General features: G+C 34.1%; 2 protein-coding genes across 3 annotated transcripts; both read left to right on the forward strand.

Annotated features, from left to right (window-relative positions):
• Nucleotides 1–2,541: 2,541 nt before the first annotated feature.
• LOC136228669 (probable glycosyltransferase At5g03795) lies at nt 2,542–5,905 on the forward strand. The gene is made up of 5 exons (XM_066017112.1): nt 2,542–2,628; nt 2,785–3,580; nt 3,676–3,806; nt 4,438–4,786; nt 5,027–5,905. The coding sequence occupies exons 2-5, from the start codon at nt 2,879–2,881 to the stop codon at nt 5,681–5,683; spliced, it is 1,839 nt and encodes a 612-aa protein (XP_065873184.1). The 5' UTR covers nt 2,542–2,628; nt 2,785–2,878; the 3' UTR covers nt 5,684–5,905.
• An 8,571-nt stretch (nt 5,906–14,476) lies between these two features.
• LOC136230150 (uncharacterized) lies at nt 14,477–16,215 on the forward strand. 2 transcript variants are annotated; one of them, XM_066019103.1, is made up of 3 exons: nt 14,477–14,859; nt 15,467–15,534; nt 15,612–16,215. In XM_066019103.1, exons 1-3 carry the CDS (start codon nt 14,760–14,762, stop codon nt 16,071–16,073), a joined length of 630 nt encoding a protein of 209 aa, XP_065875175.1. In that variant the 5' UTR covers nt 14,477–14,759; the 3' UTR covers nt 16,074–16,215. The 2 variants fall into 2 exon arrangements, with proteins under 2 accessions (XP_065875175.1, XP_065875177.1); XM_066019105.1 differs by having other exon boundaries at nt 15,675–16,215.
• Nucleotides 16,216–17,020: the final 805 nt, after the last annotated feature.

A 17,020-nucleotide genomic window follows, 5' to 3' on the forward strand; every position in this document is an offset into this window, starting at 1 on the left:
TTATATCTAATAGAACTGTGAACTATAAGGCAATAATAGGACACTTGACTAGTGGGACTGAGACGCGTGTGGCCACATCTGAATGGGGCAATGTGTAATTGCTCATTTGAACTTATCAGTTCACTAGAGATCAAGGAAATGTCCGAGCAACAGATGATTACAAATATTGATTGATCTTTAATTTGAATTTGCAGTTAAGGAAGAGATTGATATGGATTGAAGAATCAAAGAGAAATTATTGAAATCAAAGAGTTATTAGCCGCTCAAAGTACTCAACACGACGTGTGAAGCTATTGGCATGCGATGTCAAAAGAGAGATTTCCCCATCTTCCAAGAAAAGGTGATATCACATCGTGCCTAGTTGTCTGGCACGTCGTACCAGCAAGCAGTAGTTCATCCAAGACCCAATAACACACCGTGCAAACCTGGCATGTCATGTCAATTCATTTTGTCAAAATGTACAAGTTTTTTTCTGTATTTTATTTACAGTTTTACTAATATACCTTAATTCTTCTATTTAAACTACCGTAGAATTCATTTCTCCGAGGATACATAAATTTAGTTTTAGCTTACTCTATAGCATCACGTCGTAGCTTGAGCTCATGTATTCCATTGTTCGCGCTCCATTCAAGTTTTCTCCATTATTATCTGTCTCTCTCCAAACGATGGCTTTATCCCTAAAGTTTCTCGAACGGAACTCTAGTCCAGGTTAGTGGTACTTTAAGGGCATATTTTCTCAAATCGTAGGACTTAATATATTTGCTTAAACCTTATATGCACTATTGTGATGATGGTATTTGAGACCCATTTTTATCAATAAATTTCATATTTTAATCTTTCTTGTGTAGTTGTCTAAACTTTACAATTTATATGTATGCTCGATTGATTTCTTAGTTTAAATTGGTTCAATCACTCTACTTTCATCCAAATTCATATAGGAGTTTCTCTGCCAGAACTAAACCACCGAAAACTGTAGATAATGACAACCCTAAGGAACTTGTGGGCTGTAGTTTCTGAATTTAGATCCAACTTTTTGTAATAAGGGTTTAAAATTGATTATCATCAAAAGAAGACTTGACAACATTAACCTAATAATTTCGTAATATATAAGTATGTCAACGAACATAATAGGGTAATAATGAAATCATCATCAATTTATACATCAGTATTTTGGAGGTCTATAACAATTGCAGAAAATTCGTTAAGATGAAACCTCAAATTCGTGTATAGTTCCACGAAAAGGATAAACTTTTATTATTGGAGCAACCAATAACAATTTACAAAAGAAATTTATCAAACCTCACGAACTCAAGAATTTGCTAGAATATTTGTACTCAATTTTTTTGAACCCTCTATTTTTCTTAATTTCTAGTGAAAGTTTTAATTTTGTTATTGAAAGACTATTATTTTCTCATTCTTATTTCATTTGTTATTAATAATTTATTTTAGGGTAAATTACAAAACTAGGTCAAATGGAAAGCCCATTTACATATTTAACCCATTTACTCAACCTACTACATATCTAAACTGTTTTTGTGTGACTTTTCCATAATACCCCCAATCTTTCATCTTCATCTTCCTCTTCCTTTTCCTTACGGTTTCCTCTTCACCCAAAATGGCTCCTCCTCCTTCCACATGGATCTAACTTGCAAAATCCGTTGTTGTTTGACGGCGTTCTCCAACAACTCCTACTCTAAGTGAGAGAAAAGGGAAGCGAACGTCGGTAGAGGAAAAACGAGAGGGCGATTTTAGGGCGAACGACGGTGAGAGAAGGTGAACGACGGTAGAAGAAGGCGAACAGTGAGAGCAAAGAAGAGGAAGAATGCGAACAGACGGTAGAAGAAGGTGAACAGTGAGAGAAAAGACGAGGAAGAAGGCAAACAACAGAGAAAGGGAAAGAAAGATGGCGATTTTAGAGCGAACGACAACCTCGTTCTGTGAGGCGGAAGATTGGGAAACACAGAGAAAATGCCTAATTCTATAAATCTCACTGAATTATTGTTGGTGTATTCATTTATGTTCTGATTTTTTTTGTTAATTAATGTTAGAATTCGTTGTTGTTTGCAATTTTTTGTTATATACTACTTAGCGAATTTTGTTAAAAACACATCCAAACTTCGCATATGCTAACTAAAATCATCAACTAAACCAAACATTCGCTTCACATATGCTAATTAAAATCATCAACTAAACCAAACATTAGCTTCGCAAGCTTCATATATGCTAACTAAAATCATCAACTAAACCAAACATTAGCTTCGCAGACTTCACATATGCTAACAAAAATCATTAACTAAACCAAACATTAGCTTCGCAGGTTTCGCATATGCTAACCTCTGCGAAGTCAGACGGGAGGAAGACAGCCGTGTGTAAATATTAAGGGTATTATAGGAAAGTTACACAACACAAAAACAGTTTAGATATGTAGTAGGTTGAGTAAATGAGTTAAATATGTAAATGGAATTTCAATTTAACCTAGTTTTTGTAATTAACTCTTTATTTTATTGTTAAGAGTAGAGCTCCTTTAATTAAACTCTGCTAATAATAAAAAATAAATAAAGTGAAATGCAATGCAAGGGATGCAATCAATATGCGTAATTTGGTCGTCTTCTGAATCTCAGTCTACATGTAGGTTTCCTATCTTTCATTTGGCGTATCGCATGTTTTGGTTCATAGAACAACGTTTTGTTTTATATAATTTTCTTTGGATTTTAGAGAAATGCTGATTATTTATTACTTTTCTTACGAAGAATGGATACCTAAATTCAACTTTTGCTGTTTTAGGTTTCCTGCTTATCAACTGAGATTTGAGCTGTTGCTATGATTATGAACTTTCCAAATTCGACAGATTTTGGTATCACAAACACTTTCATGTCAAATGGATCAAGGATTTCGATTTCGATGTCAAGCACATGTCAGAAGATTACTTTATCTAATGCTAGCTACTATTGCTCTACTCATAGCATTTCAATACTTCGAATTTCCATTAACTAAAATTTTATCCCTATTTTCTGTTGGCAATGCTCGCAACTTCTTTCCCACTCAATTATCATCACCAAGTTCTCAAATTTTATCTAACCGTTCAATTTCAACCTTTTCTAATGAATTTCATCACACAATGAATAGTGGCGAGGCCTCCATTTCTGAGAAAAATGCTCAAACGAATGATTCCAAAGAAATGGAACAAAACACAAAGAGGAACCATGTATCAGAAAGCAGTGAAGCTTCAATTCATACTTTTGGAGTAATTTCTAATAAGAGTTCCAGTGGCTCTGAAGTGAAGAGAGCTATGGCACCTGTCATTTCCTTTACCAATGTTACTGAAAAAATTGCTATGGCTATGGCACCTGACATGTCCTTGGCGAACAATACTGAAGACTTTGCCAGGGCTTTATCACCTGTTATTTCCTTTACCAACATTACTGAGGTTCTTGCTTCAATATTAGAAAAAAATAAAAGCTCAGGCACATTTAGAGTTTCTGCAACTAGGAAGAAATCTTGGAAACCACCATTGAGAGTCATCTCACTAACTCAGATGAATGATTTGTTGCAAAAAAGTCGTGCATCATCATATTCTGTGGTATGTAAACAATTTGACTTTGAATTTTAGTTCTGGGTGTAAACGATTAGTACTAGATTTTGATTGTTTCCCCTTCATCTCCAATGTGTTTGTAGAGACCAAACAAGCTTTTGGAGGTTGACCACCAAATGATGTTAGCAAGATCACAGATTGAGAATGCACCTGGCATTGAGAATGATACCATACTTTATGCTCCTTTATACCGTAATGTTTCAATGTTTAGGAGGTATGCTTTCAATTCTGTGCAATGGATACTTTGTAAATGTACTTATGTTTCTCAAATTATTGATTATAATGAAAATTACATTTTAATTTCTGTTGTGGAACTAAATTCACTGGCTGTCCAATGAATGGATAGTTTGATTAAAGAGAGTGATAGTGATTTAGCATGAGATATTAGTAGATTTGGTTTGCTAATATTATGATCCATTGACAGTTAGAAGTTTGAGAGCTCTACATATCCTTAGAGTTTCACTTAATTGATTTGGCCAATATCATTCAAGTATCATACCCTGCTACTGGATGCAAAAGTAAATACAAAAATATCAATGTTTATAACATTTAGGCCAAGGGTCCAAGACTAAAAGGTTTAAAGGTCATTTGCACGTATGGTTTGATTTATAACTAGTGCATTTGCAGTCCAGCAACAGATTGTCATGTATCTTTTATCTTAAACTTCCATGTCAATAAAGTTCTTTTACTTCGTGAAACTTATATTTCTTCTTTCGGGGAGCTTGGTCACATAAAAAAGTCTTCATTTTTTTGCAAGAACTTCAGTTAAGTTTAACCCTTCAGTTAATGTTCAACATAGTATTTTGTCTTTAATTTTTGGACTCTGATCCAGGTCATATTTACAGGAGCTATGAACTGATGGAGAACATTCTCAAAGTTTACATCTACCAAGATGGAGAAAAACCTATCTTTCATCAGCCAATACTGGAGGGAATATATGCATCAGAAGGATGGTTCATGAAACATATGGAAGGAAACAAAATTTTTGTTACAGAAGATGCTAGCAAAGCCCATTTATTTTACATTCCTTTTAGTTCTCGACTTCTAGAATTGACCCTCTATGTACGCCATTCACACAGTCGCAACAACCTTATTGAATACATGAAAAATTACACGGACATGATAACATCAAAGTATTTGTTCTGGAACAGAACCAGTGGAGCAGATCATTTCGTTGCTGCATGCCATGATTGGGTATGCTTTATGCCTTAGCCTTTTTGTTTTCAAACAAAAAGTGGTCTTTGTTTGTCTTTTTTTTTCATGCTTATTGCTTGCAAATGAGCTTTAGTTTGTTGAGTAAGCCAGAGCTCATTGTTGAACCTTAAATTTTATGCAGAATAAACGAGAAGAGTTTCTTCCTATTTGAGTGCTAGCTTCCCTTAACAAATTCATGGAGAAGCATTTTTCATATCTAACGGACGAGCATTTTCGCAGGCACCGGCTGAAACCAGGGGACGTATGCTAAATTGCATGAGAGCTCTTTGCAATGCAGATATTGAAGTAGGGTTCAATATAGGCAAGGATGTGTCTCTTCCAGAGACATATGTTCGTTCAGCTGAAAATCCTCTAAAAAATTTGGAAGGCAACCCAGCCTCAAAAAGACGGAACCTTGCCTTTTTCGCAGGTAATATTCATGGGTATGTGAGGCCAATTCTGTTGGAGTACTGGGAAAACAAAGACCCAGCTATGAAAATATTTGGTCCATTGCCTCATGTTAAGGGGAATAAAAACTACATTGAATACATGAAGAGTAGTAAGTACTGCATTTGCCCAAAGGGTCATGAAGTAAACAGCCCACGAATTGTAGAGGCGCTATTCTACGAATGTGTTCCAGTTATAATATCGGACAACTACATACCTCCACTTTTTGAGGTTTTGGAGTGGGAATCTTTTGCTGTGTTTGTTTTAGAGAAGGATATCCCACATTTGAAGAGTATACTCCTTTCGATTTCACCAGAAAGGTATGTGGAGATGCACAAGAGAGTAAAAAAGGTACAACAACATTTTCTTTGGCACTCTAAGCCTGTCAAATATGATTTATTTCATATGATTCTTCACTCAATTTGGTACAACAGAGTTTTTCAAATGTGACCTGCTTGAATATCCTTACATATAATATACCACAAACTGAATGCTGAAACGGTCCTCCATATATTGAGTTCCAAAGTCGATTTTTCATTCCGAAGAATTGTAGATATGAACCTTAACATATATGCTTAAAATCTCAATTGATGAGTATGCTTGCTGATGTCCACAATTAGTAAGGAGATCAGTTGTCATTTTCATTGTTGTATCTTCCTCTCTCTCTCTACTCTCTCCCTATATAATATATATATATATATATATATATTGGTGTGTACCATAGATATTTGCCTATTAAATCATTCTCTTTTTCCCCCTTGAAATGATTAAAGGGTCAAGTCCAAAAGAAAATACAGTTATTTGTAGAATTTTACTAGGAGATGACTTAGTTTCTAAAAAGTAAGTACCTCAGAATTAAATATAGGGAAAATTATAAAAATGGGTCAAATGGGAAGTCCATTTACATATTTAACCCATTTACTCAACCTACTACATATCTAGAATGATTTTGTGTGACTTTCCTATAATACCCTTAATATTTACGCGCGTCTCCCTCCTTCCTGTCTGACTTCGCAGATTCGATATTATGTGAAGCCTGCAAAGCTAATGTTTGGGTTTAATTGATGAATTTAATTAGCATATGCGAAGCCTGTGAAGCTAATGTTTGGTTTACTTGATGAATTTAATTAGTATGTGCGAAGGCTGGATGTGCTTTGAAGCTAATTCGCGAAGTGGTATATAACAAAAAATGCCAAACAACAACAGATTCTAACATTAAAATCATAACATTATCAAAATTTATAACAAGATTGCCACAATAACAACATTAAAATCATAACATTATCAAAATTTACAATAAGACAGGAAGATCAAAAGTCTCCGAATCATTAATGGAGGAGCCAACAGCCGTTCGCGCACCCAAGAAGAAGAGGGGAGAAAACGTTCACGTAAAGGGAAGTGGGAAGGTTAGGGGTATTATGGGAAATCACACAAAATCAGTCTAGATGTGTAGTAGGTTAAGTAAATGAGTTAAATATGTAAATGGGCCTCCCATTTGACTTAGTTTTGTAATTTTCCCTTAAATATACTACCTTAGCAAAGATCAGCATCATCACCGTCCTATATGTAGTGGCAGACTCTAGTCTAGTGGCTTCAGCCGTTTCTTCTCATCATCATAGTCCCATATGTGAAGATAAGGAGCACAGTGGATTTATAGTAAAATCTTGGAATAAAGGCAAAATTGTATCATTTTGTAACATTGCCTATTATCATTTTGCATGAAATGTTAAATGATTTGTTAGCTCTTACCACAAATCAGTTAAGTTTCCATCCAAAGTATGTTAAATGTCACTTATGGAAATACCTCATGGGACAAATGAGAAGATTTTGAATACCACATAGGCAGGGCCGGCCCTGGGCTATGAAATGAGGGACGCCCGCCCAGGGCCCATAACGATAAGGGGCCCAAAAAAATATTTTTATAGTGTATTTATAAAATATTTTTATAGTATATATATAAATACAGAGATGAATATGTAACATGAAAATTAATTGGTTCAGTTGTTTAATGATTTTATTTTAGCTTGAGATTGAGGGTTCGAACCTCCTTTTTTACATTTTTTAATTACTTTCAAATATTTTTTTCCTCCTTCACCTTATTTTATCACTATTAAATATATATATATTTTTTTTCCATTTATTGAGGTTGAGAGTTCAAACCTCTTTCTTCCAATTTTGGCCTAATGCTTCCCCAGCCCCCTTAACTTGTCCAAATTGGTCATTTTATCCCCTCAACTCATCGAATGTCCTATTTACCCCCTTAACTTCATAAAAGTGGTATTTCTCACCCCCTCAACTTGTCCATTTATTCCCCCAACTCATAGAAGGTTCTATGTACCCCCCTTAACTCTATAAAAGTGGTATTTTTCACCCTTTACAATCTGTTATCGAAGCCTAAATTGATAACCTTTTTTAAACGTTAAACCTATATTTATGCTATTTTGTAAGTGGAACCTAAATTGATACTTCTCCAAAAATCATAGGCCTATTTTGCTACATTATCCCTACATATAATGTATTTAACTTGTTCATATTAATGTTCTTGTTATTTGTATTTTTTATTCGTTATTTTTCTTTTCAACTTTTTTTACTACTATAAAGGGATAAGAAATACTATTTTTATGGAGTTAATAAGAGAGTAAATAGGATCATAAATGGTGAAAAATATCACTTTTATGGAGTTAAGGGGGCAAATAGGATATTCGATGAGTTGAGAAAGGGTAAAATGACAAATTTGGACAAGTTAAGGGGTGAGAAATACCATTTTTATGGATTTAAGGGGGTAAATAGGACATTCAATGAGTTGGAGGGGTAAAATGACTAATTTGGACAAGTTAAGGGGGCTGGAGAAGCATTAAGCCTCCAATTTTTAATTACTTTCAAATATTTTTTCCCTCTCCCACCTTATTTTTCACAATCAAATATATATTTTTTCCATTTATTTTCTGTAATGAATTGTTACTATAATTTCCATGTTTCCTTAAATCTAAATTATCAATTTATATATTGTATAAAAAAATAGCTATTTAATTTTTTCTCATCATTATTATTATCTAATGTCAATTCATTTCCAAAAAAAAATTAAATGTCAATATATATATATTCAATATGAAAAATAATATACTTATTTACTTCTTGCAATTTTACATGACACATATACTTGTTATTTTAGTAAACAAATAAATCTAGTTAGTATACTCGTTACTACTATACTACCAATTTAGCTTCCATATAGAAAATATTGCAATCTTAAACATAACGTTTACGAGTTGGTGCAATTTCAAAAAAATGAGTTATTTCCATATTGAGTGACCAGAACGGTGGAGGTTGGAGTGAGGATAGAATAAGAAATTACACATAAAAGACCTCATTTTCGTCAAATAAGCTTTAAAATGTACCAATTGATAAACATTAGGCTAAAAATTGCAATATTTGTTTATGAATGTTAATTATTTTCTCCTAATAACCATATAACTAAATTAGTACCTTATTCCTTGTGATAAAAAAAAAAAATCATTCAGCCTCCAACTTATAGCTGTATATATGGGGGGTCCAAATTTATCACCTCGCCCCGGGCCTCTAAAAGGTCAGGAACGGCCCTGCACATAGGTTAAATAGTACTTTAATTCTAAATCTTATATAGGAAGTTTTTTTGGTATACCTTTCAAAGAGAAAATATGTGAATCGATTTTGTGCGCGATTGAGATTGCTTTCACAAACCCAAAAAAGAATTCTTCGAAATTTGGTAAATGTAAAATAATTTTCCTTAAAAGCTGGAAAACTAAAAGAAACCAACGTTTAAAGATACTTTTAGGAAAAAATTACAGTTTGTAGTTTTGGAGAAACAATTTTCACATCTTATGAAGAAAGCTAACATGATGATTCTGCTAATGAGTGGCTCTAATATATAAATAAGGTCGTGGTCTTTTAGGATTGTGGGAATTATTGACGATTATTGTTAGAGATGACAATAGGTACTCTAATTGTGGGTATGAGGTATTCCAATCCTATAGGTTTACCTGTACTTTATATAAAAGGGTATGAGACAAATATGGATTAAAAAAAATTAACGGTGACAGGTATGAGATTACCTCTAAGGGTACCCGATACCCGTCATATATTTAACTTTCATCCATTGATTTTAACCACAAAACCAATTTATTTTATTGATTAAGGTTGATTTTAGAATTTTTAAATTTGGAATATTTGTTAACTGTAAAGTTTTTAATTCAAACTTTAATATATATATATATATATATATATATATATATATATATATATATATATATATATATATATATATAAGGGATCAGGTGAGAACAAGGACCTATGTGAGAAGGAATGAAACGACGTCGTTTTGGTGGTGTAGGGACGCGGCGTCATTTTGGTAAATAACCTGCATCACTAGTGGAGTGCCCACACAATTACCGCTGGGACATTTGCTTTAGTTTGTTCATTATACAATTCTTTTGTTTATATATTATTAAGTGCATCTGATGCTAAAAAAATCCAATATTATGTTTTTTAAATAAAAATACACTTGTTTTAGCTTGTTTATTATACAATTCTTTTATTTATATATTACTAAAGTGCCTTTGATGCTTAAAAAATCCAATACTATATTTTTTAAATAAAAATATATTATATATTTTAATAAAATTTCATATTAATATTTATAGAGCATACGATATATTTAGAACTTATGACATGAAGTTTAGAACATACGATATATTTTTTAAAACATACGTTGGAACATATATTTTAATTTTTAGAGCACAAATTATGAAGTTTAGAACGCACGACATATTTTTTAGAACATATATTAGATTATATATTTTAATTTTTGGAACACAAACTATAAAGTTTAGAACATACGTTATGTTTTTTAGAACATGCGTTATGTTTTTTCGAACATGAGTTATAAATTATATTATAGAACAAATGCAAAAATGATCAAGATATTTACTGATTTTTTTAAAGTATTATACTTAATTTTTAGAACACAAATTATAAAGTTTAGAACATATGTAACATTATTTAGAACATTGTCCTTAACATTTTAAAACATAAATTACAAAAATATAGAGGAATTAAATAAATAAAAAATTGTAGCATATTCTTGAATTTTTTTTCTATTAATAATTTATTATTATGCACATTTAATCGATATTAATAAGTGTATGCGTCAAATATTAAACAATAAAAGCTACTAGCATAGTGGTAAGCAGCGTCCAGGATAAACCAATGTGCACGGTTTGACTCCTTGCACCATCACTTTGGTGTTTTTTTCTATTAAATTAATTATTAGGCACATTTATTACATATTAAGGAGCCCTACTCAGGGGGTGGCGGAGATCCATACGCCAGGACAGTCCCTATCCCCTATAGTGTTCCTTATGCCAACTCCGCCTCATCCATCAGCGTACGTCGACATGCTCCATTCTCCACTCCATGCCGAAGCCTTCGTCTCCTCTTGAGAGAGATTCACTTCTATGTGTTCCTTATGCCAACCCCGCCTCTTCCATCAGCGTACGTCGACATACTCCATTCTATACTCCATGCCGAAGCCTTCATCTCCTCTTGAGAGAGATTCACTTCTATCTGAATGCTACTGAGGTTCCACCAAGTTGTCGGCAGTCTTGTTTCCAACTGATATCCGTTTGCACTCAAATCTACTTGAGCTTTCACATTGGTCACTTATCATCAGAGATGGTTTCAACTCCCACCATCACTTTGCTATTTCTGTAACTTGCAACTTGAACATCTTCGACTGAAGATCTTTTCTTGCGCTGTAATTATAAACTTTATTCCTTGACGCTAGCAAAAGTAATTCTCAAAGGTTTTTGAAGCTTTGACAAATTCTTTTCCTCTCAACTCGTATTTCCATCCGATTTCTCTTCCTCCACGGAACATCCTCTGAGTCTTCTTATACTATGGATCTTTTCGAGTCTTCTTACTCTGCTTTCGCCATCCCTCTCCATCTATCTTACTCTTCCATGATATACCAGAATATACCTTAATATACTATAATATACCCTAAGGAGGGTTCATAGAGGACCCACTTGCACTCTCTCCCACTTAGAGGATCAACGTCCCTATTGATCGGGGGAGAGATTTGGAACGTCGACGAAGGCCATTGATGTCGATGAGCCAAACAAGAAGTCGCTCATCCTTGCTTCGATTCCTACATGTTCGTCTTTGCAATTCTTGATCCTTTCATGCCTTTCAAAATTTTTACATTGCAAGAAGGATCACAAGGAAACCACAGTTTCGTAATATGAAAATGTGAATGTTGGAAGCCGAATACCTTTTTAGGTAAGCCTACCAACATTCACGTTATGGCTGATGAGGAAACATACAGCAAGCTTGGACTTGTCTGCTGACGGTTCAGACTTTGTTTCATTTCCTGCCTCCTTTTGTGTTGGACTTCTGCCTCTATTATCACCATGGGTTCTGCCTCAATTGTTATCATTGGGTTGCTTCGCCTTCTCCCTCGGATGAGTTCGAAGTCGAAGTTGAAACCCAGAACTAAACTCCCCATAACTAAACTCCGGGGTTTTCCCAGCAATGGTCTTACAATATGCCTCCATCAAATCTTTGGTTAAACTCGTACTTTACCGATCATTGCTTTCATAGGATCTGATAGGATCTCCTGGTTATCTCACGTTTCAGCTCACTAGTAGAATGCCTCTTATTTGGTTGGATATGTCCATAGTTTGCTAAAACCTTTGCTTGTTACTTATTAATCGTTGGACTCGTTTGCTTAATTCGCTCGCCTGACTTGAGCTTCCTAGAGCTCAGTTACATGCACAAAACACATCTTGTACAAAGTATGACCTGCATGAGATACATTCTGCACCAAAACCAGATTCTGCACAAAACTGCGTTCTGCACGAAACTGCGTCCTGTCCAAAACTTATCATGTTTGTTGTTGGGACTTCTCACCTTCCGCCAGTTTGTTGGGGCTCCAACACACAAAACCACATTCATTTTGTTGTTGAGGCTCTGCATTTTCCTCAAGTTTATTGGAGTGTCCATACCTGCACAAAACACGTCCTTTTTGTACATGAGTTGTGTTGGGCATCCCCTCCACAGAGCTTATTACAAACAAGGATAAAATCTATGAATTATCTCAGGCGTCCCCTCAATACATTCATAATACTAGAACTATTCATCTTCAATATTAGCCCCAATGGCCTCGGCTCCTGCCGGATTCGTATTAGCCTTCATGGCCTCGGCTACTGCCGGATTTGTATCTAGCCTTCATGGCCTCGGTCACTGCCGGACTTGTATTTAGCCTTCATGGCCTCGGCCCTTGCCGGATTTGTATTAGCCTTCATGGCCTCGGCCTTTGCCGGATTGTATCTTTTCTCTTTCTTTTTCTCTTTTCTTTTTCTTTTTCTCTTTTCTTTTCTTTCTTTCCGTATGGACTTGTAACCATAATCTTTGCTCAATTTCATCATGCGACCATCTATGGGCCAGATGACAATTTCGCAATTCTTCCCACGACCTTCTTTGGTCAAATGAATCTTCCGTCATTTCATCTTTTTTTGTAACAGTATATAATAATAGCTCTTAAAGAAAAAAATAGGGTGCAACATAAACCGTAACAAACCACTGCTAAAAAAAACTAATCTAAGTCAGGAGTATCAAATTACAAATGGTCTGACAAACAGAACATATCTGCATGATATCAAGCTCCCTTTCAGGACACTGACAGGCCACCTTTAGCAATGCAATTATTTGCCTCTCATTAAGTCTCTTAGAGTACCTATGAACATGGACAATCTTGTAAAGCTGTTTTGTACTAACAACTTATAAGCAAACATGTTTTAAACAAAAATGAAAAGACATAGCAAAACATTTATCTCCATTGGCAAATAATTAGATCTCTACTAGTTTCCTACTTGAAGACATGGCCATGGCCATTGAGTATGTTGAATTAAAAAAACATGAGTCATTAGATTGTAAAAAATGTAAACAATCTACATGCAGAACCAAGTGAGTGATGAAGACAAAGAAAAAATCTTTGGCGTTAATAAACATCCATCGCATTTGAGGTTCAATTTCTGATTCATCCATTGATGAAAATGATCCTTTTGAAATTCAATTTTATAAAATCAGTCGTTATAAAACTAATTACAGTAACTAATTAAATGTTGGCAAAACCTTTGTTAAGGCCGGAGGAGATTGATTGGCATGATGATTTTGGAGATCTTACAGAGCAAATTGCGACGGGTAATCGCGAAGCAGACACCCTGTGAACAAACACTTCTTCATAATGGAATTAAACAAATTGGGCATTTGTCCGCCAAACATCAGAACAACCCCCATTTGAAGAAAAATTTGAAGAAGAATTCCAAAAGTACCACGAACATGTGGTTTGCAAATCAAAGGAAGGAAGATAAAGTAGCACGTGAGGGTAGAGAAACTGCTAAACAGGTCGTGGAAGAAGAAACTGTACGAAAGGAGAAACTGTAATATTGAAAAGAGGAAATGTACGCGGAAATTGATTTTTGAAAAGTTAATCCAGAAAATAATAATTTAAATTGTTTAAAAAACTCTAAAATTTAAAGGAATAGAAGAAGAGGAGTTAAGGTATTTTTAGGAAAATGACACATCGGTATCAGATAGTTTTAAAACGTGACAGATCAGCATTTTTTCTACTCATTTAGAGTATAGTATGATTCCTCGTTTAGCGAATAGGGCCGTCCATCTAATTGCAAGGCGAGCTTATTCCAACGCTAACGATAGTCTTTTCAGTGTAATGCATACATGGGTTGCAAACGTTATTCATGAGGACGCTGTTCCTGTTTATTAATGAAGTTGCATTTTTAGTTCAAAAAAAACTTAATATTTAGGTTTTTTTGTGAAATATATAATATTTTAATTTAAATGTTATTTATTTTTTAATTCTAGTTTTATTTAAAATTTTATGTATATTTTTATTTATTGTTAAAAATTATAATGATATTTATATTATTGTTACGTGTTCTATATTTAAATTATAAATTATAAAAAAAATTATTATGTAAAAAGTTAATATAATAATAATAAAATATTGTTTGTTAAAAATTATGGAGTCAATCAAGCTTTTTAAATAAATTTAGAGAACAAATTTATTCCGTTTATAAATAGAATAGATGTTGGAGAACTTTTAATATAGAAAACAATTACATGTTTAAAGATAGAATAGAGAAAAATGAAAATAGGTAAAACGGAAACCGTCCAAAAAAAAAAAAACCACGAACCGAGAAACCGAGAGCAAAAGGGCAAGAAAGAGGATAGGATTATCAAAGAAAGATGTGAGAGAGAAGGAGTGTTCGCAACAATTGAGGATGAGAGATCTCTTATACTATAATTTCACCTAAATTAGACCTCCTCCCAAAAGTTTAAATCTGAGAAAAATAAATATTAGGGAAATCAATCAGTAATAATGTGCTTTTCTGAAAAGGGGGAAAAAGCTTTCAAGTTTGAAGATGTAGTGAGTATCTGTTTGGGCATTTATCCATTTTGACTTTCTCTAATGGCTTCGTTTCCGAAAGTTGTTGTCTTTACAGATACAAACATCGATACTCACATTGCCATGCCCGTCTCTCCTGACATCACCGCCACTGACTTCAAGAGTGAGTTTCCTCTTTTTCTCTATCTATTTTGATCCCTTGCTATGGGAACTTTTACAGGGTTTGAGGTTATATGAATAGTTTTATTTTTCCTCCTAAAATTTGCATCCGCTTCCTATTTGATAACATAATGGAGTTGTATTGAGAAATTTGTTTCTTCTGCAAGAATATTGTGTTAAATTCACATGTTCTCTTTTCATTTTCATGATTGTGAAACTTGAAACAAGAAAATGTGCACTCTATGCCGCTTGTCATTAGTTTTGCCTGATGAACACTATGAATTTGAAATCAAACTGAAATCTTGTGTGTGTATAACATAACCCCATAAAGGAACGTGGTCTCTGGATTCAATAAAAAACGGGATATTCTGTGTCTTTTTAAGCTGATGCTTAAGTCTGTTTGTTTTAGTGGTGTGGGGAAGAAAATCATTTGATATGGGAAAACCAAATTATGTCTCTCTCTGGAGTAAAAGGGATTCATTTTGACTTGGCATCTTATATCTGAAAATTCTAAAGTGTTTGCTGATCATGAATTGAAGATGCAATGTAAATTTGATGTTGCTTTTTCATTCTCTAGGAGTAATTCAATTCTTATACAAACTGTTATGTAGGAGAGCTCGAGAGAAGACACTTAAGTTTCTTTCCAGCATTGGGAGAAATAGAGGCTCATGAAGTAATGGTAATGTTGTTGTTTCCTTGTAATTCTGGTTCTGGTTCTGTGGTGAGATATTCGTTTACTTTACCTTGTTTTACTAGGTGAGGCGAAAGAATTGTTTTTACCACTTGACGGAGTCCCTGCCTATAAAATATGCTTTCCAGGGTTTGAAAGGAAGATGGTTTCTTCATGTGGGAGTACATCTAGTCGAAAAAGATGGAAGTTGTATCACTGATTCAGAACACAATGATAAGAAGAAGAGTAACTTAGAGGATGGCATTAAGGAATTTCCTAATCTAAATGGACACACCAGAGCCACAGGTGAAACTATTCCTGAAAAAAGGGAGATGGAATCAGTTGTATCTACAAAATGTAACATTGGCCTGGCCTCTGAGAATGAGCTGAAAGGCAAAAGGAAAGTCCGTCCTTTGAGGGTCGGGAGACGCATTCTCAAGGCAACACGTACACAAAACAAGCAAAAACCTTATATTTCCTTGTATAGACTAAGAGTGGCATCTGTTGCTAGAGTTTCAGTATTTGAGATCAGTGACAATGACGACTAACAATTTCCAGCTACTGCTGCTTCTCTAGCTATGTGCTTATAATTGTTGCAAAATTTAACAAAGGACAATTGACATATTGTAGAATCAATCGTATGTCAAGATTCATTTCTGTAGTATACTTCAATGAATTTAACAAGCCTAACTCGTGTTTTTCTTGAGTTTATTGCACATCCATTGGTCTTTCAACTATTATAAATGCCACAGAACTTTTCTTTTTTTTGAACAAAATTTTATTTCTCAATCAAAACTCATCCAATTTGAATTTGATTTCTCTTTGTAGTTATTTTAATTGGATTCCATCAATAACAGTCACCAGAATGGACACACCAAACAAATTTTTAAGAAAATGACATTGTCCCTTGTCAAGGTTAGAATTCCTGGCAACAGAAGATTAAGGCATAAATAAAATACACGGCAGAAGAGAGAAATAGAGAAATAATATAGGAAGAGAAGAGTGTTGATTTATTCTAATAAAAATAAATTAATCAGAATCCCAAAATATATTAATCAAGAGGTCTAAATTAATCAAGAGGTCTAAATTTAAAGTTGATTTATTATCACTAATGTTGTTGTTAAATGATTTGAGACAAATGAATTATTAGTAAACAAGAATAAATGGGTTTACAGAAGCCTCATTCAGAAGCCCTACTTATTCGAAAGCCCAAAAGCAAAAGGAAGGACAACTGGTGTTGACAAAGGATATCACGCATGTTTCCAAGACTGACAAGAAGTACAACGCTACAGAAGCAACGTCCCCTCAACAGTGCGTCTGTCACAGTTGCAACGAAAAGATTTGCAGAAAACCACTGCTCAAGACAACAAAAGAGCCTCTGGATCTGCAACATAAAAATTTTCGTTAGAAGGACAACGGACGTCAGAAGCTCATGTTGACAGATTCCATTTTCTCAGAACGGCTAGTTCAAATTCAAACGGATCTCTTGCCAGCT

This window comes from Euphorbia lathyris, chromosome 5 (genome assembly GCF_963576675.1).
Source record: "Euphorbia lathyris chromosome 5, ddEupLath1.1, whole genome shotgun sequence".
Lineage (NCBI taxonomy): Eukaryota > Viridiplantae > Streptophyta > Magnoliopsida > Malpighiales > Euphorbiaceae > Euphorbia > Euphorbia lathyris.

Bases quoted from the DNA above. Each gene is read 5' to 3' on its own strand.
- LOC136228669 (XM_066017112.1), top strand. From the start codon at position 2,879: ATGGATCAAGGATTTCGATTTCGATGTCAAGCACATGTCAGAAGATTA. The intron at 3,581-3,675 runs GTATGTAAACAA...ATGTGTTTGTAG, and splicing joins GTGCATCATCATATTCTGTG to AGACCAAACAAGCTTTTGGA. The intron at 4,787-5,026 runs GTATGCTTTATG...GCATTTTCGCAG, and splicing joins TTGCTGCATGCCATGATTGG to GCACCGGCTGAAACCAGGGG.
- LOC136230150 (XM_066019103.1), top strand. From the start codon at position 14,760: ATGGCTTCGTTTCCGAAAGTTGTTGTCTTTACAGATACAAACATCGAT. The intron at 14,860-15,466 runs GTGAGTTTCCTC...ACTGTTATGTAG, and splicing joins CACCGCCACTGACTTCAAGA to GAGAGCTCGAGAGAAGACAC. The intron at 15,535-15,611 runs GTAATGTTGTTG...TTGTTTTACTAG, and splicing joins TAGAGGCTCATGAAGTAATG to GTGAGGCGAAAGAATTGTTT.